General features: G+C 37.4%; 1 protein-coding gene across 2 annotated transcripts; it reads left to right on the forward strand.

Annotated features, from left to right (window-relative positions):
- Positions 1 to 685: 685 nt before the first annotated feature.
- Positions 686 to 26869, forward strand: fbxl16 (F-box and leucine-rich repeat protein 16). 2 transcript variants are annotated; one of them, XM_053651793.1, is made up of 5 exons: positions 686 to 1148; positions 13100 to 13691; positions 15893 to 16401; positions 17353 to 17437; positions 22636 to 24214. In XM_053651793.1, exons 2-5 carry the CDS (start codon positions 13116 to 13118, stop codon positions 22891 to 22893), a joined length of 1428 nt encoding a protein of 475 aa, XP_053507768.1. In that variant the 5' UTR covers positions 686 to 1148; positions 13100 to 13115; the 3' UTR covers positions 22894 to 24214. The 2 variants fall into 2 exon arrangements, with proteins under 2 accessions (XP_053507768.1, XP_053507777.1); XM_053651802.1 differs by lacking the exon at positions 686 to 1148 and adding an exon at positions 24808 to 26869 and having other exon boundaries at positions 11879 to 13691; positions 22636 to 22699.
- The last annotated feature ends 229 nt before the right edge of the window (positions 26870 to 27098 follow it).

Here is a 27098-nt window from a genome sequence, read left to right on the forward strand (position 1 = left end):
CGGGAAGAACTTCATCATGCAGCAAGATAACGTTCCAAATCACACTGCCAACTCCACAAAGGACTTCATCGGGGGGAAAAAGTTGAAGGTTTTAGACTGGCCAAGTCAATGACCAAACCACCAGAGCAGCATTTCACCTCCTGAAGAGGAGACTGAATGGAGACCCCCCCAAAAAAACAAACAGACAGCTGAAAAAGGCTGCGGTAAAAGCCTGGAAAAGTATCACAAAAGAAGAAACCAACAGTTTAGTGATGTAACTGAGTCACAGGCTTGATGCAGTTATTGCAAGCGAGGGATATACAACTAAATATTGAGTGTTATGTAAGTGTTATTTACTTTCATTTACTTCAAGTCTTATATGTTCCTATAATTTTGCTCACCTAAAAATTGGGCGGTCTTATACAAAAGGTTCTATGTTTTATGTTGTTTAATACAACTAGATGTAAATACCAGGAAATGAGAGTATGTATGCTGTAGCTCATATTTGAAAGAGAAAAAAAATCCTTTAAAGCATCATTTCAAATAATAAACTTTACTAGCTAAAGAAACTAACAAAAATTAAAGAAGTAGAATTCCAAGCCCCCCAAATTTTATTTATATAGTATTGAAAAGAAGAAAAACTATTTACATTTATATTCATATGATTTATATGCAAAGATCACAGTTTAATGGATGATGCATTATTGATATTGCTGCTCGTATCTCTTTAAATGGGATCGGTCTGTTTTTGTGCACGCGGATGAGAGAGAGAGAGAGAGAGAGAGAGAGAGAGAGATACTTTGTGTGCACACACAGAATGAACAGACACTAGAGGCCGTTATTTTTAGCCTCCATCATCGCGCCGTTTGTTTTTTTTGCGCTTTCGCGTGATCTTTTATTATAATTATCATAATACCAATAATACTACTAATAATATTTTTTAAACAATAACGAGTTCTTCAGATCTCTATGGCAACATCGACACGTCGTAGCATCATTGATCGGCGACGGGAAGGGCCGCTCTTATCGCATATTTATTTATTTCCCCGGGCCTCGTGCGCGCGCGCCGCGACGTTGTGGGAATCGTGAACGCGCCGGGCTGGAAGGCTTTCACCCACCCATCATGGATTAGTCCTCGCGCGCGCGCAAAAAAAATACTACATCATAAGGTAAGATTGCTACGCGTTATAAACCATAATGATAATAATAATAATCATGATGACAACAAGAGTAATAACAACAACAATAACAACAAGGACAAACGTGGTGTCAGAATGACGTGCGCGCGAGACGCAAGGATGAACCGAAAACGTTCGCGTGGAGGCTCTTTCTGTTTACCGGTAATAACGGTGCTCTTCTGGGAAACATATTTATATTATACATCATGTTACATTATATGCAGATAAATCTGGTCGCCCATCCTGGGGAAGGAAATGAGAAATAGAGAACCGCATCATCATTCGGCTCTTTGTCTATTTTTTTTTTTTTTTGCATCACTCTGCATCATCGATGCAAAAAAAGCGACGCTGAACGCTCTTTATGACGTCATCTCCCGCTATTACCATTCTCGAGCTCACACAGGAACAGGAAGGAACTTGGTCACCGTGATTGCAGTGACGTTTCATGATTGATTTCCTAACACTTATTTCTTTGCATTGCATTTGGGAGTGTTAGGGATGGAGCATACGCTTTTTGGAACGAACCAAGAATGTGTTCTGAACGGCTACAAATGCAGATACGAACAAAACGCATGGTATTCGTTGGTTTGTTTGTTTGTTTGTTTGTTTGTTTTTAAGAAAGCTTGCCAGAATGACTGACAGGGCGATTGGTTGACTCGGGATTCGGATGCAACAACATTTACGCAACGTTTACGCCAGTGAGCTGTCAGACATGAAGTTTGTGGGAAGACCATGAATGTGACCACAAAGAAATATGAACTTGCTGTGTTGTGTGATGCATTTACCGTGTTTGTTCATTCATCCTTAGTAGCTGCCTGCTCAGAGGAGGTTTAAATTCAGCTACTAGTTTGTTTATATTTTGGGGAAAAACCCCAACTAAATTAGTTAGAAAATATCGTGGACAATAATGACTTGCGTGAGCGGGATTAAACAGTTGAGATCAATTATGAACTGGAATGATGTAGCTGAGGTCAAGGAACTGTCAGAGCCAGAATTCACACACCATGATGACATTTTTACATCTCGTTCGTACCCCCCACCCACCGCAATAGAAATATAATCTTGTTTGAATAGGGCTCATGGCAGAAAGCCCCTTATCATAGGTCCTTCAGCACGCTATTTAAAACAAATATGGAAGTGTATAATAATTTTATATTTCTTTTGCATACTTTAATTAATTAACTGAATTCTTCGCCCATAATTTTTATATATATATATATATATATATATATATATATATATATATATATATATATATATATCAAAAAACAATAACAGACAAACAAAAAACTAGCTTACTAATTTTGCAATTAAGATAGCAATTAAATCTTTCTCACTGGGTATCCAGAACAAGTCATAATTTTAGATTTTTCTGCTTTTTAACACCAATTTTTTGTTTTCAGCACCGACATACTTTATGTATATTTATGATGTTTACATAAAATTAGACAGCCGACAAATCACTAGCAGATTTGTTAAATGGCTTTTATGCTTCATAAAAAAAAAAATCCTTGTCTGTAAGTATAATACAGCGTTAAGAAAGTGTGTAGAAGGAATTTTACATTAGTGTATTTCATTGTTTACAAACTGCATGGTTAGACTACACTAACAAAAGCAACAATTATACAAACGATGGGCAGGAATTCAAAATAAAACCTGATTTTTAGCTTCAGGTAGAAATTTTATTAAATCTTACAAAATGTTTTTTTTCCTGGTATTAGTTGTTTTGTCATGGGCTACAATAACCCTAGATGCACTTACCTTGTTTATTTATTTATTTTTAAACTCAGTGATTAATTTATTACGGCGACCTCCCATGTAGGCCATGTTGTAGGTGTACAATTACAGACTGGACCCCATCTGTTGCTCTAGACAGTGTCAGCTCCTGTCTCCCCTGTACACAGATGAAAACCACCACTTCTTCACAAATTATTATAAAAAACAGATATTTGCACCCATCGCTAAGTACCACCAACATTTTCTTTTGGATCGTTCTGATATGACTGAACACTATCATTTCATTTAATTTCATTTTCATTTCATTTCACTTCTGTACAGCCTTTCTTAGGCCCTGGACTGTAAGTTGTGAGTTAATTTAACTTATTATCATTATGTTGACATAACAATTCATGATTTTAGGATATTTTGCTGTTACTTCGAGTTATCTCATTATTGCAAGATTATCTGATTACTTTGAACTAATATTCATCACCCTACAATCTAATAATAAGACAAATGTTTGGAATATTGCATTACAATTCTTATTCTGTATGCTGTTTACCAGATAGTAAGTAAGCCAGCTGTCACTTTAATGGAATTCACTTTGCAAACTTGTTTGAAATAATAACACAAGTTAAAATAACGACATAATATCTTTTTTCAAAGATTTAGTCAAACAATTGCATATTTTGATAACAGATTTAATTATTACATCAAAATGATGACATTAAGTAGAAATAATTTTTTCAGTCAAAATAAGGACGATGAAACAACATGTCATCCATTTAGATTTACATTTACTGTTGTGGAACATCTGTGAAACAAGCTAGTTCTTGTTATCACTTATGTTATAGCGGCGATAAACAATAATTCCCGCAGTCTGTTATTTTCCCTCTCAAAGTTAATCAGACAAAAAAACCCCTGCAAAGCTGTTTGAGATCTTGCTGACTGTTACAAAGTTCTGACACTGGAGACTCCTTCCACATGTTAAATAAACATCTTTCAATCACAAATGTGTATTTGTTAAATAACAACACTTTTTTATTATTATACTTCGTTTTCACAGTGAATGAGCATAACAAGCCTGTGTTTGACATATCCCATGATTCCCTGTACTCTGTTGTCCCTTCCCCACACTCAGTAGTGCACATCTGTGTATGGAAGCAGCATTCAAGCTTTTTTTCCTCCTTGTTTATCATATCAGTGCTATGTTTTGTTAGAAAATCCAGCCAATTTGGCTACCCAGGCTGAGCAGGATTGGGACATTGCAGAACATAATTAATTTTTTTTTTTTTGGACCTCGCAGTTGCTCCAGAAACTTTTAATTAACCCACAAGGTTCTGTTCACTACTTAGCAAAGGATGTCCCACTATCCCAGGATGTCTCTTTGGATATCACTTATCATATATTAAAAATATAAAGCACATGATTCGGAATGTAAACAAGAGCTTAAGCTTCAGGAACTGAACACACCGTTTGGTTTCATACTTGCAAATGTTTTTGTCTGTGTATAAGAAATAATATTTAAAAATTAATTTTCAGGTTTGTTAGGCAAATTGAGTCACACAGAAGTTTATATGTAAATATGTAGTAAACAGTTTGTAATGTTTATTTTTCAAGTCAAAATTTACCCCTCAGGTAAATAAAGAAATTTATCCAAGCAGTAAATATCACAGGTAATATTCCTACAAGCTTTTTTTTTGTTGTATTAAAAAAGACATTTATTTACGCAAATAAGGCTTCAAATAATTACATACATGTATATTTACATACTAAATTAAAACCAAAATGTAGTCTTTATGTATGTGTAGTCTAAATGACGTCATAATGTAGATTTTTTTGTTGTTGTTGTTCTGATTATAGAAAAAAAAACTGATTTCATGAAAAATAAGTTTAAAAAGAAAAAAGAAAATAAGTTTTCATTTATTTGGTCTAGTGTGGTTTTGAAGGTTCATAAAGGAAATGGACATTGATATCATAATGATAAATTAAAAAATGTATCAGGAAAAAGTTCTCTCGTTATATATGACATTATATATGACATGGCATGATTGTGCAGAATGGGTGGAGCTTAAAGTCTTCTTCAGCATTGCTATGCTTAAGATAACACACTAAATATATTACTATCAAGTTTGCTATGTTTTTTTTTTTTTAATTATTACCACGGTGTATGAGAAATCAAGATATAGACACAGTTTATCAGAATAGCAAAGAAAGTAAAAAAACTAAAATCGCAATTTATACCTGTAGTGTCTTGCCTTAATACAAATGCTCAATTTTGACTGGAACACAACATAATGGTTAATGCATTTAGGGTGCAGCTGTGTCAGCATTTACATTTTTTTTTTTTAAAGCAACAACCAGAAGGATAGCCTAATATAAACACAGCACATTTGCATTCCAAAAGCATTTGGCCAAAGCTTTGCATGACAACATGAATAATAAAAAGCTGTTATGTTCAGTAATGACTTGGTTTTGTAAGTGTTAAACAGTGAGGTGATTTTAATCCCTGTCACATGACCTCTCTCTTGTCTCTTGTTTACAATCACACCTGTGCACACACACCTGCTGTCAGGAGGGTCCCCGTACTTGTGACAGGATTTATTTCAGGACTGTTTCTTTAAATACTGTTTAAATATCCTTTAAAATTGACATTTCTTTACGGTATAAGCAATCCTGTCTCTCTCACTGTTTTGTGTAATATAGTTTAAAGGTTTAAGAATGTTTCTGTGATTTCTTTACAATCTCACTTTTTTCCATCCTGGTAACCAACGTACTTCCTGTTAAAACTTTCCATCTCCATCTGTCTTCAGTTTCACCGCACTACACTCTAAAGGAGTGTTAACTGCCACAACACTTTAATTAACACAACTTTATCCCACCGCATCTCAAAGCACGGCATTCCTCAAGTCTGTGTATTAGGCCTGTTTTTTATTTGGAAAAATAGACCACTGGGCTCATGTTGACTCAATTTACATGCTTGTAAAAGCACTTCCAGTTATTTAAAAGGTGTCTATATGCCTCAGGATGTGAGGACACACATCTGGTTGGCAGTCTGCCCTCTGATTATCCTGTCTTCTGAACATTTTGCAGAATCGACCTCTGTTTTGTCATAATTTGCACAAATTTGATTCGATTCATCGAGAATGGATTAATACAGGGATTTTTTAAAAATGTTCACTAAAATGTTTTTTTTGTTCTATTTTATGTTTTAGGATTTCCAAATTTTGAGCTCTTTTAACCATGCAATAATGATACGTTGTTATAATTTTTTTTAAATCACAGCTTATATTTTCCTAGTATTATATCTAATAATATTTCTAAAAAAAAAATTTTGCATTAGTTTTCATTATGCTTTTCAACTGTAAATGAACCTCAGCAGCATCTTAGCTTAGATATACAGTATGGAATAAAACAATATGACTCATTTCAATTTAAAATGATAATTTTTTCATGTGTTGAAAGCTAAACTGTAAGCATGTTATGGTCTGAGTATTGTTACATTACAAAAGTCATTTACACAATGCTGACACTGGAGACTTCTTCCATTAATGTTAAATGAACATCCCATTAGAGAAAACTTCAGCACATCAACAATTATATTGTTGTGTTTTTCTTTGCTATATAAAAACACATTCTGTTTATTATTAGACAAACTGTGCAAGCTGTTACTATGGCAATGATAACGCATTAACAGCACTACTGTCATAGCTGCTGTTATAGGAAATTAATCACCACTATCTGACCAATCAGATTCAAGACTTGGTATACAGTACATCGGATTTATCGAGTACACACCTGTGGAAAAACATTACAGATTCACATTGAGAGCAGAGGAGACCGACACAGACACAACCTTTTATTTCCTCTCCTTTCATGAAAACAGCCACTGTAATTAACAAACCCCAATTTAGACACTCTTATTGTGTGTTTCGCTTTGATCTAGCAATCCTTTTTATTAAAGTGCTCCGGTGCAGGTGCCTTATTTAAAAACAACAACAACAACAAAAAAAAAAACGTCCAGAACGAATCTCAATAAGCACGACATATGGATACGACGCTGGCATGCCGCCACGGCTCACTTCTGTGACCAACCGAGCCTGATTTATTGCTAGACGAGACATTTTTAAAGGAGAGATTTCTGGTTTTATGCAACACAGTGCACAGGATGGTGCAGGATTTTACTCCTGTAAAATCCTACTGATTTCCAGGATTTCAGATGACACCCTTGTATAACATCATATCAGAGGTGCAATACTTATGGTTCAGATGTAATATTTATGATTTTTTTATTCACGTGCAACAAAACCCTGAACATGATGGTTACAATTTCTTTTGCATCTTGCTAACTTTATCTAGATGATGTGAATTTGCAGACCTCTTTGTTGTGAGCCAATAGAATGCAAGAAGACGGGACTATGAGGTCTTTGGTCATTAAAAAATGGAGAAGCAGCTACTTATTTAGTAACACCCACACCATGTCTCACTGTGTTTTGTTCTTATATACTATATAGTTTCATTCTGATGGCCTATAAAAGAGTCTTTTTAAATTACAGCAGCAGTTCTTAGGTAGAAATATTCAGTATTCATGTGAGATTATCCACTGAAGAATGACTGAGACTTGGACATAAAGCAGTCAAATGTTAAACTAAAATACCTAATACAGACAAAATATCTAATGCTTCACAACTTGGAATTATAGAGATCATGTGACAATGGTAGTTTAGACAAAAAGGGAAAATATTAAATAATAAAATGGATGTTTTAAAATTTATCCATGTTAATGTTGACTAGGTATTTATTTTAGCAAGTGCATATTTGAGAGGCTGAAAGTTCATACCTTCTTGATGTAGCATGTGGAGCAGCTAAAAAGAGCAAGCAAGAATGGAAAGACAGAAAAAAGAGAACCAAGGTACTCAGAAAAACACGGTTTAGGTTTAACTATGGGAAGACCTCGCAATGAAACACAGAAACAGCAGAGTTTAAATGAAAAAAATGAATCTACCACAGAAACGGTGAACATAGTCAGGTAACAAGCCAATAACTGGACTAAAAAAGAAACAAAGGCACATGAAAATGTAAACCCAAAAAGTACTCAAAACAAAATGACATGAAAACAGTGCTCACAGGACGATTGGTGACACTTAACATGTTTAAATCTTTGATTGAATTAAATTGAATGAAATCTAATCAACTGGTCAAATTTGTATGCAGAACACATTAATCAGAAGTCCTTTCATTTCCGTCTCTTTAAATATGTTTATTTACGACTCTGCAGCCAATCCCAGGTACAGGGTGGAGTCACGGAAAGAAACGTAAATGCAATACGTAGTGATGGGTAGAAAACTACCAATGAAACTACTTTGCAATTGTAACTTGTCACGCTACTCAATTTTAGAATAGCTAAACTATCACCGAATTACCATTTTGATAAAATAGCTATGTACAAATTAGTCGCTAACTACACTGAAGCTATTTTGTCAAACTAAGCAAACCAGCTGTTACATTTTATCGTGCTAATTGTTTATTGCACGAAATAAAAATTTACATGATTTATGCCATACTAACAAGATTTAGCTTCTCAATTTGTAAACCACTCTTCGTAAGAAGCAGTTAATGTTACTTAACTGTAAAACAATATCTTTATTAAAATGCGACATGTAAAGAGAGGGTTCACTCCACTACTCTCGGTAGTTCAGTGTTTGTTTAAATATCTAGCTAGCTAGCTAACAATAATGGATGTACGTTAATCAATATTAATGTATGGAACTGAATTAAATAGCTACATTAGGATCTTTGCTGCAGTGTGAATAATAATAATAGTGCTTGTCATTCTTGCAAGCTAGATGCTAGATACCTGGTGGAAAAGCAGCTTGTTACCTGAAAAGCTACATTTGTTTGAAAATATCTCAGCTCCTGCCATGCTACTAAAATATACAGTAGTTAAGCTAATAGCTGTAATGATCATAATAGAATTTGGAACATCTGGAATTATGCCTCTCCTGGATTCACAAAGCGCCCAAATGTTCGCTCAGTGAGGAAAACTGAATCCATTTATATAGTCGATTGTTATTTTCTTTTCCATATGGCTTTTTCTCAGCACAGTGCAGCTGGGTTGTCAATGCTCGTCTCACTTCCTTCTCCTCCTCTTATCTCAGACCTCTCACAATCGCTCTTCATTATGGAGCCTTTAACTGTACAGCACCACTGGCTTAGAGTCAAGTCTTTCATTCTGAATTCTGATTAGTGAGAAGTAACAGATGAAATGGTTCTGTACATTTTAGACACAGTCAACACTGTCTGCACTTACACTTTGTCTTTGTTTGCAGAAATCCATTACATTTTAATTTGCTTATTTGATATAAAACAAGATCTTACAGTAGAGGGTGTTTTTTTAAGACTACTCCAGTTTGGCATAAAAAACTGTCTCCTCCAAAAACTTTCATAGAGCAAGAATGGGGCAGTGTGATTCCCTCCCCAATGGGCCTCTATTAAAGCTTGTTGCAGTTCCTGTTTTGGACCACTAGGTACAATAATAACTCTATCGAGCCAAATTTAAAAAAGTGAGCAAAACAGTGTAACATCAACTTATATATGTCAAATAGCGACTTTTTTTTTTTTTTTTTTCTTTTTTTTTTTTTTTTAAATCTACAGTCACTCAAAGGAGGTAATTAGTATTTCAATGGAATTAAAAATCTTCACTCTGCCACTTTAGAAAAAAAAAAAACTGTTCTTTGCCAGGACTATGAAACTTCAGACAGTTATATAATGCAGTTAAAAGAAGGTGCATACACATTTTTAAATAATGCAATATTTCATCCCAATGTTAAACTGAGACTTTCCATCCCGCTTGTTTCTGATTGCATAAGCAGTTGTGGTGTTAAGCTTCAGATTTCCCATCATGCACCGCCTGCATGTCTTGCATAAGCAGTACAGTTGTGTGTCTGTTGTGTGGATGTGTTATGCAGATGCTGTAGTGTTAGTGTGTTAGTGTGCAGGTGCACACAGATCTGGGTTTTATATTTAGATGTTTCGATATGTGTCCTAAGGCTGCTGAATCAAATGTGCGCGTGTTTTCTTCGTCTCTGTCGTGGTAAAAGCCTCTTGAGAGGTTCATTCAGGAAAACGGATGAACGTGAACAACCTTCATTGACATTTTCCACTGCTGGCATCAGTACACTGAGCACGCACATCTGCGCTCAGATTTTAAGGTGGACTGAGATAAATAACCGGATGATGTCACAGCGTGGGTGTGCATGAGAAAATGCTCAACAGCTTTACAGTTCTGCCTGTGGGTCTGTATCATTCTTCATCATTAGATAGATAGATAGATAGATAGATAGATAGACTGATAGACACATGGATGGATGGATGAACAGACAAACAGGTAGACGAACACATGGATGGATGAACAGACAGACAGACAGACAGACAGACAGGCAGACAGATAGGTGGATAGAGAAACAGATGGTTAGATGAATGGACAGACAGACAGACACAGACAGATAGATAGACAGACAAGAAGATAGATAGATAGATGAACACATACAGACAGAGGTGGATAGATAGATAGATAGATAGAGAGAGAGATATATATATAACTGCATGATGTCTGATGGGTGTGCATGAGAAAACGCTCAACAGCTTTACAGTTCTGCCTGTGGGTCTGTATCATTCTTTATCATTAAATAAATAGATAGATAGATAGATAGATAGATAGACACATGGATGGATGGATGGATGGATGGACAGCTAGATGAACACATGGATGGATGAACAGACAGACAGACAGATAGATAGATGAAGACAGAAAGATAGATTGATAGATATAACTGCATGATGTCTGTGGGGTGTACATGAGAAAACGCTCAACAGCTTTACAGTTCTGCCTGTGAGTCTGTATCATTCTTCATTATTAGATAGATAGACACATGGATGGACAGACATGTAGATGAACACATGGATGGATGAACAGACAGACAGACAGACAGATAGATAGATAGATAGATAGACAGACACATGGATGGATGTACAGACAGACAGACAGGTAGATGAACACACGGATGGATGAACAGACAGACAGACTGACAGGGAGATGAACACATGTATGGATTAACAGACAGACAGACAGACAGATAGATAGATAGATAGAGAGTGGTGCTTGAAAGTTTGTGAACCCTTTAGATCTTTCTATATTTCTGCATAAATATGATTTTCACCAGATTTTCATACAAGTCCTAAAAGTAAATAAAGAGAACCAAATTAAACAAATGAGACAAAATATTATACTTGGTCATTTATTTATTGAGGAACATGATCCAATATTACATATCTGTGAGTGGCAAAAATGTGTGAAACTTTGCATTCAGTATCTGGTGTGACCCCTTTGTGCAGCAATAACTGCAATTAAATGTTTATGGTAACTGTTGTTCAGTCCTGCACATCGGCTTGGAGGAATTTTAGACCAATCAGTACAACATCTCTGGGATGTTGGTGGGTTTCCTCACACCAACTGCTTGCTTCAGGCTCTTCCACAACATTTCTATTGGATTAAGGTCAAAACTTTGACTTGGCCATTCCAAAACATTAACTTTATTCTTCTTTAACTATTCTTTGGTAAAATGAATTGTGTGCTTAGTGTAGTTGTCTTGCTGCATGACCCACTTTCATTTGAGATTCAGTTCATGGAAAGATGTCCTGACATTTTCCTTTAAAATTTGCTGGTATAATTTAGAATTCGTTGTTCCATCAAGCCATCCTGGCCCAGATGCAGCAAAACAGGCCCAAACCATGATACTACCTCCACCATGTCTCACAGATGGGATAAGGTTCTTATGCTGGAAACATTACGCTTCTCATTTAAGCCAAAAATTCTATTTTGTTCTCATTTGTCCACAAAACACATTTCCAATAGTCTTCTGGCTTGTCCACATGATCTTGAACTTTTTGGAGTGTAGTGGTTTTCTCCTTGCAATCCTGCCATGCAAACCATTGTTGTTCAGTGTTCTCCTGATGGTGGACTCATGAACATTAACATTAGCCAATGTGAGAGAGGCCATTAGTTGCTTAGAAGTTACCCTGGGTTCCTTTGTGACCTCGTGGACTATTACACATCTTGCTCTTGGAGTGATCTTTGTTGGTCGATCACTCCTGGGGAGGGTAATAATGGTCTTGAATTTCCTCCATTTGTACACAATCTGTCTGACTGTGGATTGGTGGAGTCCAAACTCTTTAAATATGGTTTTGTAACCTTTTCCTTCCTGATGAATATCAACAACTCTTTTTCTGAGGTCCTCAGAAATCTCATTTGTTCGTGCCATTATACACTTCCACAAACAAGATCAGACTTTGATAGATCCCTGTTCTTTAAATAAAACAGGGCGCTCACTCACACCTGATTTTCATCCCACTGATTGAAAACACCTGACTCTAATTTCACCTTCAAAGTAACTGCTAATCCTAGAGGTTCACATACTTTTGCCACTCACAGTTATGTAATATTGGATCATTTTCCTCAATAAATAAATGACCAAGTATAATATTAATATAAAAAATATTTTTGTCTCATTTGTTTAATTGGGTTCTCTTTATCTACTTTTAGGACTTTTGTGAAAATCTGATGACGTTCTAGCTCATATTTGTGCAGATATATAGAACATTTTTTAAAGGGTTCACAAACATTCAAACCACTATAGATAGATAGATAAATAGATAGATAGAGAGATAGAATGATGTATCAACAGAAAAATAGACAGACAAATATATAGATATGTTCTCTACCGCTACTTTCTCCTGTCTTTCTTTCGTTTCCTTTCACTTTTTCATTGTTTATCTGCCTCTCACTTTTTCTTTCTCTTTCATTTTTTAGTTTTTCTTTTCTTTTGGTTTTTCTTGTCTTACTTTCAGTTTCTTACTCACCCACATTCTTTTCTCTTTTTTATTCACTTTGTCTTTCTTTCTTTTTTTTTCTTTTTATTTAACATTTCCTGACTTGTTTTGGAGATCAAATCTTTACGAAATTGTTATAGGCATTGTAGTTATAATATTTTGTTATTTTATTTCTAAGCCTAATTGATCACCCACTTGAATTTTTTTTTAGAAATGTTACAATGGAACATTTGCCTATTGTGTCTACTGTGTTCTGCGCACATTTTCTTTACACTGGAAGGGGAAAAATTCAAAGTCTCCTTAATGATAATAATTAGTTTGTTGTTCTCCTGCAGGCTCTGAAAGCTGAACATGTCCACTCCGAGTGAGCTCAAGTCTCCGTGTGTGACGCGGAACGGCATGGTCAAGCTGCCTCCCCAGCCTAACGGCCTTGGCTCGGCCAGCATCACCAAGGGCACGCCAGCCGCCAAGAACCGTCTGTGCCAGGCATCTTCAGTCCCCCCGAGCCTGCCGTACCACTTAGAGGCACTTCCCATGGCCACTGATGCCAGGCAGTACGCTAAGCTTGAGAGGCAGCTAGCCCTCGATGAGAAGGTATTAAACCGGCTGCTATGGTACTTCACCACGGCTGAGAAGTGCGCTCTGGCCCAGGTGTGTAAAACGTGGCGTAAAGTCCTGTACCAGCCCAAGTTCTGGGAGGGTGTGACCCCTGTCCTGCATGCCAAGGAGCTCTATAATGCGCTGGCCAATGGCGAGAAGGAGTTTGTGAGCCTGCAGGCGTTCGCGCTACGCGGCTTCCACTCCTTCTGCCTGGTGGGCGTCTCCGACCTGGACATCTGCGAGTTCATCGACAACTACCCGCTGTCCAAGAAGGGAGTAAAGTCACTCAGCCTGAAGCGCTCCACCATCACGGACGCAGGGCTCGAGGTAAATACTGAAAATATGTCACAGTTCATATCTTACTTTTACTTATTTTTATTTATTTATTATTTTTTACATTTTGCCATTGTGTGTAAATATGTGGAAAACACATAAAGCAACTTTCTTCAGTTATTATTATTATTATTATTATTATTATTATTAATAATAATAATAATAATAATAATAATAGTTTCGATTATGGAAAATATTATGTAGAATATTAATATACATGAACGTGTGTAACATATTGTCTTTCATTGTATAAATACGATTTTATTTTTGTTTTTTCTGTTTTTTTTAATAATAATTTTTAAATAAATTAATTAAACACAGGAATTATTCCTTATTAGAAAGTAATACTGTAGTAATATTGCTCCTTGTAGCACTGTAGGAGTAGTAGCATTACATCATTGGATAATAATAAAAGAGGAAACAACCTGAAACTACATAATACACATAATATACAAAAAGGTAATGCAATAATACGTAATGAGAAATAGTTTGTGACCCTGTTGAATTTCTGTATGAATGATTGGATCTCGGTTTAAGTCATAATAACAAATTAAAGTTCTATTCACGTCTTATTGTCTAAGAATGCCCCACAATAATTTTATATATTTATTAAACAATTATTTGCACCATTTTTCATCCGATTTAGTCATTCACGATTCCCATCTGTTAGCTGACTGTAAAGTATCACTACCAATCTGCCTCCTATGAGACACATGAAGCCATCACATGTAGCTTCACTAGAAGAGAACTCTGCTCTGTTTACATGAGATAACAGAGAAGCAAGATGAAGATTATATTTCAGATGTCTACATATACACACACACACACACACACACATATATATATATATATATATATATATATAGAGAGAGAGAGAGAGAGAGAGAGAGAGAGAGAGAGATAATTTAATGGAAGCCCATCACATGTTGTGAGATTATATTATATTACATAATATTTATTTCCATAATATTTTTGATGTAATTAATAACAAAATATTTTCCACTTGCGTGATATGAGCTCGTAATACGACTTCTGCGCTCTACAATCTGAACTAAAAAATCATCCCCCTTTTTAAACAAGCACGCAGCCACGGTTGCACTCGTCCCACTCGCCTCGGAGCTGCTGCTATTCTGAGGCCTGGCCTTCCGTTGTCATGGCGATCACTTGAGTTGTTAGTGATGCTATCTGTGCCGATTTTCTTTTGAATGTTCGCACTGTTCCGCTGATCAGTACCTGGACGTGTTACAGTTACCTAAATGACCCAGAGCTTGGATTGATCCCATGCGATATCTGAATCAATGTACCAGAGATGATCACTCGCTCCAAATAAATCTCACAATTAGGATATAACAGCATGTCGCACTTGAAGAACAAACACTGTTGCTTAGTGACAGATATCAGGAATTAGGCTTGTTGTTGGCAATATTAAATGCAACAAAAAAATACATGTTCTCTGAAATGGAAAAGTCTTTAGGAGAGACATGTTTCATTGTTCAGAAACATGACAAGCAATGTTTGTTGTCTTGTGAACTTCAAGAGCGGTAAAAAGAGAGAACCTGGTGAAGGAACAGCAGTTTATAGCTGGTATAGTGGAACAGGAACTAACTTGTTTCACAGATGTAAATGTAACTATAAACAGATAAAATTACAACATGTCGTCCTTTGATTAAGAAAAAGTGTAATCATTAGAAATTGCGGTTGTGTAAGAGGAAGAAACACTTCAGAATGTGTTGTTATTGGAAAACTTCTGCTTCATCACACCACCCTGTCACTGATGATTGTCCTTTAATAATTTATTTATTTCAAATAATTTCAGGGAAAGCTTGCTCTATAGTTACAGCATCAAGGTGCATTGCAAAAGCATAGTTTAAACATACACACTAAATGAAAACTTTTATTTACCAAAATAGAACAGGGACTATGATTTTTTTTTCTCTGGTTCTGGTTCTCTGGTTCTCCAGGCAACTACAAAAAAATATCTAATAGTCCAGGCATGAAATCTGCTTTTTTCAAGTTACCCAAGTTACTGATTTGTCCACCGCTGAATTAATATCAGGAAACACATTAAACCCAGATTAAAACTGCTCTTGACGGTCCCATATAACGTGAAATAAATAAATAGTGTGTGAGTGTGATTAATCCCTGCTCTAAAACCAAAACAGTCACATTCACGTTTCCTTCCATGTTTATCTCAGGTGATGTTGGAGCAGATGCAGGGCCTGCTACACCTGGAGCTTTCGGGCTGCAACGATTTCACCGAGGCAGGCCTGTGGTCAAGTCTGAACGCTCGGCTCACGTCGCTGAGCGTCAGTGACTGCATCAACGTGGCCGATGATGCCGTGGCGGCTATCTCGCAGCTCCTTCCCAATCTGTGCGAGCTGAGTCTGCAGGCGTACCACGTGACTGACACAGCAATGGCCTATTTCACGGCCAAACAGGGCTGCACTACACGTACGCTGCGCCTGCACTCCTGCTGGGAGATCACTAATCATGGCGTGGTGAACATGGTGCACAGCTTGCCCAACCTGACTGCGCTCAGCCTCTCAGGCTGCTCGAAGATCACAGACGACGGTGTGGAGCTCGTGGCCGAGAACCTGCGCAAGCTGCGTAGCCTCGATCTTTCCTGGTGCCCGCGCATCACAGACGCTGCACTCGAGTACATCGCTTGCGATCTGCACAAGCTTGAGGAGCTCATTCTCGACCGGTATGTGAGACAAAAATCATAAATGTGTTTGTGTAGAAAATCTTAACCTCAGGAGTTGGACTTTAACCCTATGCTCAGATTAGCAAGTGTTCATTTTCTATGTACACGTGCAACATAACAACGTTTGAATTTCAATTGTATGCAAATTAGTTATGCCACTTTAAAGACAACAAATACAAACAAACTGGTGATTCGAATGATTCCTCGGATCAATCCTATGGCATGTGGGGTTTGACGTTTCTTCAGTTCCCCGCTCACAGCTTAAGTTCCTACCTGCAACTAGTTGTATATTAAGTTGTATATATTGTATATTGTCATCAAATGTCTATAGAGAGATTACGAAGAAAAATAAATCTTGGAAGGAAGTAACAGAGCTCGTCAGTGCTTCTGGTGAGTGCATGCAGCTAGTAGAGTTAGCGCTTTAGAAGCTATATACAGCTAGTAGCAACTTGTTGCTTGCTATTTTGAAAATAGGGTCAGTCCTGAAAGGCAGGAAGAATCCAAACTGTTTTGCAATTAAATGACGCTTATGAAAAAAATCCACTCTCGAAACAGAATACCAATAAATATCTGAAGCGACTGTTTTTTCCATGCTGTATAGATAGCAATGGAAAGGAAGGAAAGGCATAATTAATTCTAACATGTGTATTAGAAATTTGCTCCCGAAGCTATTTGGAACAACAAACAAAATATTTATGTTCATGCATATTGCATACTAAGATAGTGAACATCTATTTGAGGCACTTGATCCTTCACATAATCTATAATTCATGTTTCTGATATTCCATAGAGAACATATTGATAGATAATTAATCGGCACTCGATGGCACCACAGAAAGTTGTTTTTGAAGCAGAGTCTCTTATAGTCCAAGTGTATATAAAGAAAATATGGACTTCTATTGAATACAGCCTGAAAGTGACTGAAGTAACTGTGTCATTTTTCGTCTTTAGGTGTGTGAGGATCACAGACACAGGCCTCGGGTACCTCTCTACCATGTCCTCACTTCGCAGTCTCTATTTACGCTGGTGTTGTCAGGTAATTACCATCTAAACCAACTTAACCCTGTAATTAAAGCGAGGTTCTTTGTGGGTTCTACTACCAGTTCTATTTAAATACTACTTCTACTATGTTTATTCATTTGGGAAATGGATTTTCACAAACTCAAAAGCAATAAAATAAAGTCCAGAGCTTGTTACAGATTTCTTGAAGTTTTGAGTATTCACCAACGGAGCTGAGTTAAGTGTTTGTGGTGAGGCTTTAATAGTGAGGCTTTTAGACAAATGTGTGGGATTTGTTTATGTGGGCAGAGTTTGAGTAAAACAGAGGCGTGTCTGGCAATTTGATGTAACCACTATAATGTATATCACACTAAAAACATTGTATTGTTGCATCATATTACATTTGACAGCAAAGAAAAAGCTCATTGAGTCCGCATTTTCTTGCCCTGGATCGTTTTCATGCTTAAAGATTAATACTTGTGCTTAAAGGCAGTTGTCTAGACAATATCCTCCGATGCAAACCACACTAAATGCAAGTGATTTGCATTATATGAATGCATGAAAAATCAACTTAAGGAGGTTCAGAACCTGACCCTCAATACAAGGAACTTCCATCCATCCATCCATTTTCTGTACCACTTATCCTACAGAGGGTTGCAGAGGAGCCTGGAGCCTATCCCAGGGAACTCGGGGCACAAAGCAGGGGACACCCTGGATGGGGTGCCAATCCATGGCAGGGCACAATCGCACACACATTTACACACTACTGACAATTTGGAGATGCAAATCAGACTACAGTGCATGCCTCTGGACTGGGGAGAACATGCAAACTCCGTGCATACAGGGTGGAGCCAGGATTCAAACCCCCAACCCCGGAGGTGCGAAGCAAACTGCTAAGCCCAAGCACAAGGACCATTTTCCACATAAGTGGGTCAGAGTCTCTTAGACCAACTCTAAGAGATACAGCCCCAAGTAAGGAGAAACAAGTGCAAGATAATGAAAAAAACATCAGAGCAATTTACAGTAGTATGAAGTGCAAGTACCCAGGAATCTTTCAAACATTCATCACAAAGCAATAAGTTAAGCTAGTCTTGTCATCATATTTATTGATTCATTGATTCTTAGTAATCGCTTTATCCTGGTCAGGGTTGTGGTTAATCTGGACCCTATCCTGGGAACACTGGTGGTGAGGTGGGAATACAGTACATCTTAGATGGGATGGGAGTTCAGCGCAGGGCACCATGCACACACACAATTACACCTTGGGGCAATTTACAGTCACCAGCCATGAACAGGGAGCTTGATTTTAGACTTGAGACCACACACCATTTTATCACTAGCAGACTGTGGATATCAGGCCAGAATCTTGGTCCTCATATGTGCTGAAGAAGTAAAAAGAGGCTGGGTGGGTGTATGTGGGAAGAAGAACTGTCTGCTAATGCCCACCACTTTACTTTCAAAGAACGCAGCCAGGGATGTGGGTGTTGAAGATGGAAAAGGATTAAGTGGAGGTGTTAAAAGTGGAGAACAGTTTGCATGTATTTCGAGTCTTCTTGTGGTAATCGTTGTTCAGCTGTTGCAAGAAGAGAAGGAGGATAAGAGGATAAAAGTCCTGCACTCTTTTCTTTCAGCAGTTCTGTGTACCTCACAACAATTTAATGATACAATGACGATAAATCAAATTACAGTCATTCACTAGCTTCTCACCAGATTCGAGAATAATAAATGCCTTACCTGTTTAACAGCCTATCTCAGGGAACAAAGGGAACAAAGCAGGGGACACTCTGGTCAGGGTGCCAACCCATTGCAGGGCGCAGTCACACACACAATACAGACAATTTGGAAATGCCAATCAACTTTCAACATATGTCTTCGGACTTGGGGAGGAAACCGGAGTACTCTGAGGAGACCCCCAAAGCACCGGGAGAACATGAAACTCTACATATGCAGGGCAGAGGCAGGGTTCAAACCCCCAGCCTTGGAGGTGCAAGGCAAATGTACTAAACACTAAGCTATCATGCCTGCAGCCCTGAATTCATTTTTCCATCCATCCATTTTCTGTTACCAGTTTCTGTGCCAACCCATCGCAGGGCACAATTGCACACACACTCCCATTCACACACTACGGACGATTTAGAGATACCAATCAGCCTACAAAGCATGTTTTTGGACTAAGGGAGGAAACTAGAGTAGCCAGAGGAAACCCCAAAGCACGGGGAGAACATACAAACTCCAAGCACAGGGCAGAAGCTGGATTCGTACTAACTAATTCGGCAAACGTACTAACCTTTAAACCACCTTGCTGTCCACCCTGGATCCATTTTTCATCTAAATGATAATATTGGTCTCTATTGTTCTCTCTCTCCTGTGATTGGCTGCCGGCTCTTTCCAGCCACTGTGTAGTTACACTTCCTTCATTCCTACAGTTTGGGAATTAAACATTCGTACAGGAAGGTATTTATTAGCATGGAATCGGCAATTTAGTAATTGTAATCAAAGTTCAGCAAACAGGAAGACAACATTAAATGAGTATAATCTATATTCAGAAATTAAGAAAACCAGCGAGGGTCAAAACCAGAAAGTACAACGTGAAACTAAGGCTGCCTACTGATAATCAGATGCAAATCCACTTATTATTTTGTGTCTTAATATCCAGAACTATAATATAATCTTAAATACATCAAATTTGTTTTTGTAAAAGCTAAAATATTCCTGGAATCCGTAGCTCTCGGATGAGGTTGAACTAGCTGTTAGTTTGTCGAGACTCATGCACTCATTTTCTTCCTCTCCAAAGAACAACTAAAGACTTTTTTTGTTTGAGATTTACATACATGCAGAATGGGCTAGCTCTATGAATGATCTATGATTTCAAAAATGTCTTGATGGCATAGCACCACTTCAGCCTCGTAGGAATAACACGTATCATTTGTACAGTGCCTACGTTCATAGTGAGCGCCAAATGTTGATCATCTGCTGTCACTCTGGAGGCTTGGAAATGTGATAACTACTGATGAGATTTTGCAACAAGACAAAGGAACAGGACAAACTCATCAACGTGAAGCACAGAACAGCTGAACACATTAGAGTAATCAACCAATTACAAGGCAGGGGCAGAGACCATGGGCATAACCTGGCATGGGCATTCGGGGCCATAGCACCGAACATTTTTTCTTTAGCCCTGAATAATTCTCCACTTGGAGGAATTTGTCACTACGCAAATAAACGTCAGTAAAAGAAGATGGCAGTGGTGTAATTTTATATCTTCAGTGAACGGAGGCGAGACCAATCAGATAGGGTTTACAGGAAAATACGTGGAAATAGTCATGTCTTATTGACTGAAAGGTCTCAATTCTGCTAGCTCACACAGTCATTGTGAGGAAAAATGGATATATACGCTGTTGTTTTTTTAACCAGTAAATGGGTTGAAACTGAACACAAACATCCTCTCATGCTGAGCAGGAAGGTGTGTAAATGTATATATGGGTTCATTAATATGTATAAGTTACGTGAACATGATATGAGCAGATCATAAGGACAGATAATGCACTGTAGCAGCTAAACCTATACAGTGATAGGTTAGTTGTGCCTCCCCTTGGCTAGCGACACCAAACTAACCTAGTTTCATTTTAAATAGCCAAAAAGTTTTATATTTTATCTAGGGCTGCAACTAACGATTATTTTCATAATCGATTAGTGGGCTGATTATTTTTCCGATTAATCGGATGGGGCGGGGGATTTATGCATTTTTTTTTATGGATGCACAAAAAGCACTGAATTAAACTACAGTCCTAAATTAATAATAAAAACTCACTTTCACTGCACCTTGTGGTTTCTGTTACTCGCTGCCTTTAGACATATTATTTTACTTCTGTTTACTTTTGATCATAATGTTTTAATTACGCATTACAGATCTTATTCGCGCTACACTCTGTATCATGGTTTCTACACCGCGCCTGATCAGCAACGCAGCCTCGTTACTAACAGATCACTTCCGTTATAATAAATGATAGAATTTACAATGCAAGTGTGCAAATACAGCATATAATGACAATAAACTTAAATTAAACTAAACCTTTCAAGCAGCTTGCACCAGTTTCTCCTGCCCCTTACACACAGTGGAGCATTTTGGATACAAACATGTGTTTGTGCTCATGCAGCACTGTTTGATTTCCACGGTGTTTAAAATGACCCCCTGCCTTAGTCGACTTGGTGGTTAGACAATTTCTTCCTCAGTCACGTGACGATTTCGCCTCCGTCTGATGGTGACTGAGGTCATGTTGGGAATAAAAGGTAACACTGACAGAAAGTAACCTCAAGAAAGTCATTGTTGGTGACTCTGGGTGTCTGCTAATGCTAGCCTGCATATGACGTCACGCACCGTCGACTAGGAAGCGGTTTATACTTCTGGTTAGTAAAAAAACCCACTAGTGATATATTTGAGATGATATCACTGTTATTTCTAAAATCCACACACTAGACGGTAGTGCAGAGTGCATAGTGTAAGTGTACAGTACTTCATTTGGGACACAACTTTAGGATTTACTCTCCGAAGCGTGTTTTCTGAACAGAAGTAATGTAATGAGTAAATCTCCCCCGTGCTGCGCACAGACCAACTAATCGATAATGAGATTCGTTGACAACGATTTTCATAATCAATTATTATCGATTTTTGCAATTAGTTGTTGCAGCTCTAATTTTATCAGCCTGGTAGTCCTGAAAACAGTGATAACACCCGAACCAAGTTTTATGATAAATTAAAACTTTTTTGTCCAATTTTCACATTTTTTAATTAGCCCTTACCAGCAAGAAAAAAAAATGCACGCAAACAGTCTATTAAAATAGGTTTTAAAAAGTTGTTTGTTTTTTTGATGGAGAAGACGGATGATTAACACTTCAGCTAATGCCCTTGGAGGAGACAGGACTGAAATCAAAACAATGGCATGTGGCGGTGTAAACATAAGCAACAACATGAACTCAAAACCAAACAAATAAGAGCAGCTACCTAGTTTATAGTAACCTAATAATTTCAAAACATAAAACAATCGATGTTTAAATTTTTCTTTTGTTAACAAAGCAATATCTTGTGAGTATGTGTTTTATTTTCAGTTCTGAAACAAAAAAGTCCAACAAAAGTATAAAATGGAAACATGGACCAATTATAAAAAATACACGGGATTATAGCAATTAATATCAACGTCTGTGTGTGTTTGTGTGTGTTTGTGTGTGTGTGTGTAGGTGCAGGACTTTGGCTTGCAGCACTTGTTTGGTATGAGGAGTCTTCGTTTTCTCTCTCTAGCAGGTATGGCCGCTTCATTCTTTACATCTGCCAAGCTTTCTTTTTTCTTTCTTTCTTTCTTTCATTATTATTCTTATTTTTTTTCCTCACTGTCATTTGTTATAATTTTTCTGCTTTTCTCATGTTTTTTTTTCTTTTCTTTCCTTTTTTATTTGCTTTTCTATTTTACTGCTTTTTTCACATTTAATTTCACTTAATTATTTTTCTTCAGTTTCTTTTGGGGTTTTTTCTTTCCTTTTGTTATTCTTACTTTTTTCCTCTTCTCTCGTTCTTTCTTTCTTTCATTCTTTTGTTTTACTTTTTTCCATTGTTTGTTTCCTTTTTTGTGTTTCTTTGTCTCTTTATCTTGCTTTCACTCGCTCTTTCTTGTCTTAACATTTTTTAAATTCTTTTTTTCTTTCTCTTTGCTTTTCTTGTTTGTTTTTCATGCCTTCCTTTGTTCTACTTCTTTCTTTTTCCCAGTCTTTGTTCCTTCTCCCATTCTTTCATTATTCCTTATTGTCAGTTATATATATATGTTTATTTTTGTTCAGAATTCACTGCAGTAAGTTGCAAGTGGGAACCCCAATTCTGAAAAAGTTGGGACAGTATGGAAAATGCAAAAAACAAACAAACAAAAGAGTCATTTGAAAATTCAGTTCACCCTGTACTATATTGAAAACAGATTATTAACACATTATTGGATGTATTACTTTATGAATTTAATTTATTTTTGAAAATATACACTCAAATCTGATGATTGCAACAGTCTGATGGTTGGGACAGTCGGCTGTTTACCACAGTGTAACATCACCCTTTCTTTTAATAACACTTATTAATTGTTTGGGCGCTAAAGACACCAGTTGGTTAAGATTAGCAAGCAGGATTTCCCCCCAATCATCCATTATGCATTTCTTCAGCTGCACAACTGTACGGGGCCTTCGTTGCCTTATTTTGCGCTTCATAATGCACCACACATTCTCAATCGGAGACAGGACTGCAGGCAGGCCATGCTAACACCCACAGTCTCTGCTTATCCAGGCAGAATGTGGTTTGGCGTTGTCCTGCTCTGGATGGCAGCATATGTTGCTCCAAAATGTGTACATATCTTTCTGCATTAATGGTGCACTCACAGATGTGCAAGTTACCCATGCCATGGCCACTGTCACTCTGACACACCCCCATACAATGACAGATGCTGGCTTTTGGACCTAACGCTGATAACAGCTTGGATGGTCCTTTTCCTCTTTGGCCCGGAGAACACAATGGCTGTTTTGTCCAAAAACTATTTGAAATGAAAATCTCAGATGAGACCGAGTTCAGAGAAGTCAGCGGTGCTTCGACAGTGTTGATGTATGGCTTCTGCTTTGCATAGTAAAGCCTTAACTTGCATCTGTGGATGCAGCGGCAAATGGTGTTGACTGACAAAGGTTCACCAAAGAATTCCCAAGCCCATGTCAGGATATCCATTACAGACTCATGACTGTTTAAGACAGTGACGTCTGAGGGATAGGAGATCATGCGTATTCAGAAGTGGTTTTCGGCCTTGCCCTTTACGTTCCGAGATTTGACTGGATTCCTTGAATCTTTTAATTATATTGCACACTGTAGAAGGTGAAATGTTGTTCTCAAAGTGTTGGATTATTAGCTGAAGCATCTGTTGGCAGATTGGCCAGCCTCGACCCATCCTTGCTCTTGAAGGACTAGGCCTTTTTTGGAGGCTCCTTATATGCTATGATTAGACGATTGCCTCACCTGTCTCACATCATCTTCTTATTTCAACTTGTCACATCACTATTAGTCCTAAATTGCCCCTGTCCCAACTTTTTTGGAATGTATTGCATGCATCAATTTCAAAATAAACGTTTATCTTCAAAAAACTATACAGCTGATTAGGTAAAACATCAAATACCTTGTTTTTTTGTTTAAATACAAGTCAAAGTACATTTACAAATCACTCCTCTCTGTTTTATTAGCATTTTCCATACTGTCCCAACTTTTTCGGACTTGGGGTTGTATACTACGCTACAACTTTATTGTGCTTCTGCCTTTTATGTGCAGAATTATGAGCAGGAAGATCAGGACAGAAAGTGGCTCTCATGTGTGCGTGTTTATGTCTTTCCCTGCACCAGGCTGCCCCCTGCTGACCACCACAGGCCTCTCAGGCTTGATCCAGTTGCAGGATCTGGAGGAACTGGAGCTGACCAACTGCCCCGGCGCCACAGCCGAGCTCTTTAAGTACTACTCCCAGCACCTGCCGCGCTGCATGGTCATCGAGTAGACGATGAAGAGCCTGCATCCTCCTCATCATCGAAAAAACCTTCCTCCTTCAGACGAACGAAACCAGATTGATGACTAAACCCCCAAAATCATCTTGAAACTCATGAGGGGAATCAACAGAAAAGGAAAAGACAGAGTCGAAGATGAGGCAGTGCAAGAGGAAAAAAAGTGAAGCTGGTCGGAATGTTCCAGATATTTCCGATGTATTCGCTGGCCTCGGCTGATGTGCGAAAGTGACATGAACGTGAGCAACATGATCCGAGGCGTCAAGCTTCCATCACCAACCATCAGCCTCCATACATAAAACATGAACCATGAAGCGAAACAAAACTTTTTCTTTCATCTTGCCATTTTTTTTTCTTGGAGCAAAAATGAACTCCGAATATCAAGACAAGGAGAAGCTACGAAAAAGGAAGAATGTGAAAGAAACATTCCCTCTTTGCTATATTTACACTCCGTTTAGTGAAGTCGCCTCTGAGAACATAACAATACTCAAATTATTAGCCGTGATAATAACAGCTGCGTAGATTTTTTTTTTTCCGCGTCAGTGCTGCACGCTTCCTTACTTGCTCTTCGTTGTCATGCCGTTCCTCTTGTGTTCCTTCGGAAATCTTATTTTTTTAAACCGATATTTTGACGAGGATTACTGTGAAATGACAGAGTTGCCGGGAACGTTTGGGAATAAAATACGAATCCAGATTTGATGAAGGATTGTTTTTTTTTTCTTTCTTTTTGTTGTTGTTGTTTTCGGAGGGAGTACTTCACTGTACATACACAGTAGATATTCCATCAAGCTCGGCCATTTTCTGACTTTTGGTGATTTCTGGTGTTGATGTTAGTGATGCAGGTTTTCAGTATCAATCCTCCGCTAACATGAAGTCATGAAGACTTGTTGCAATGCAGCTGCTACTGTAGAACCTAAACACGGACAAAATGCATGGTGCAGTTTTCCATCATTTTAGACTACTTTTTTTTCCCAGCACAAAATAATATTTACTCAAATGTACGGATCGACGTGGAAACTGTAGATATTTATAACTCTCAATAACCACAGGCCTGCTTTCAAAACGCTCGTTTTTCAGTCCGGTTTGACAGTTTACACTGCGTCTGTGCCTCTCTCAGGCCATCACCAGGTACAGATACTGTATACACACACACATACACACATATATGATGCTGAAAAAGTTTGTACCCCCCAGCTTGGCTTTCAACACCTGTTACCCAACCTTCATGATGACATTTTGTGCGATTAAATCCTCTCTAATGTTACTGTAGATAATAAGAGCGTGACGAAATGTAAATTAAAGGTACGAGATATATTTTTTATTTCTTTTTTTGAATGAGCAGCATTGAACATTTTTTTTAAGCTCTGAGCATGCTACACTCATGCTGTGTGGCCAAAAAATTAATTATTTATTTTTTTCTGTTTAAGTTTCTCACTCAGATGCTTTGTTTCTTGTTCTTTTCCCTCTTTCTCTTGAAGTTTTTCTTTTTCTTTTATTTTAGGTTTTTGCTTTTTCTTTCTCATTGTTTTCTCTTTGTTTTAGATTTTCTCATTTTTCTTTCTGTTCCTGTTTTCATATTTCCTTATTTTGTTATGTTTTCTTTTTCTTTCTTTCTTTCTTTCTTTCTTTCTTTTGTAATTCTTACTTTTTAAACTTTCTTTGTCATTGCTGATGACACTTTTGGATTTCCGACCATTTTTCTCTTCCCTTTTTAGTTTCCCCTTTTTTCTTTTACTTTCTAACTCATTTCATTGTTTTCTTATTTTTTTGTTGCTATTCTTACTTTTTAATTTTCTCTCTCATTGTTTATCTTTTTGCTTTTCACATTTTTCTTTCTTTTTTTAGTTGTTTTTTGTTATTCTTACTTTTTTCTCTTTCACTCCCTCATTCTTACTTCCTCTTCCCCCCTTTCTCTTCACTTTTCTCATATTCCTTTCTCTCCCCTCTTCTCTATTTTCTTCTTCTTCTTTTCCTTTTTTAATTTGTTTTTCTTTCACTTGCTGACTGTCTTCATCTTCTTTTCGTCCATATATTTATTTTGTGATCAGAATTTACGCTGGGTTACAAGCAGGAACTACGTTACTGTATGATGAAATAAATGACGCTACAGCTTTATTATTTTTCTGCACAAAATGTGA

Source organism: Ictalurus furcatus, chromosome 2 (genome assembly GCF_023375685.1).
Source record: "Ictalurus furcatus strain D&B chromosome 2, Billie_1.0, whole genome shotgun sequence".
Classification (NCBI taxonomy): domain Eukaryota; kingdom Metazoa; phylum Chordata; class Actinopteri; order Siluriformes; family Ictaluridae; genus Ictalurus; species Ictalurus furcatus.

Bases quoted from the DNA above. Each gene is read 5' to 3' on its own strand.
- fbxl16 (XM_053651793.1), top strand. From the start codon at position 13,116: ATGTCCACTCCGAGTGAGCTCAAGTCTCCGTGTGTGACGCGGAACGGC. The intron at 13,692-15,892 runs GTAAATACTGAA...TGTTTATCTCAG, and splicing joins TCACGGACGCAGGGCTCGAG to GTGATGTTGGAGCAGATGCA. The intron at 17,438-22,635 runs GTAATTACCATC...GTGTGTGTGTAG, and splicing joins ATTTACGCTGGTGTTGTCAG to GTGCAGGACTTTGGCTTGCA.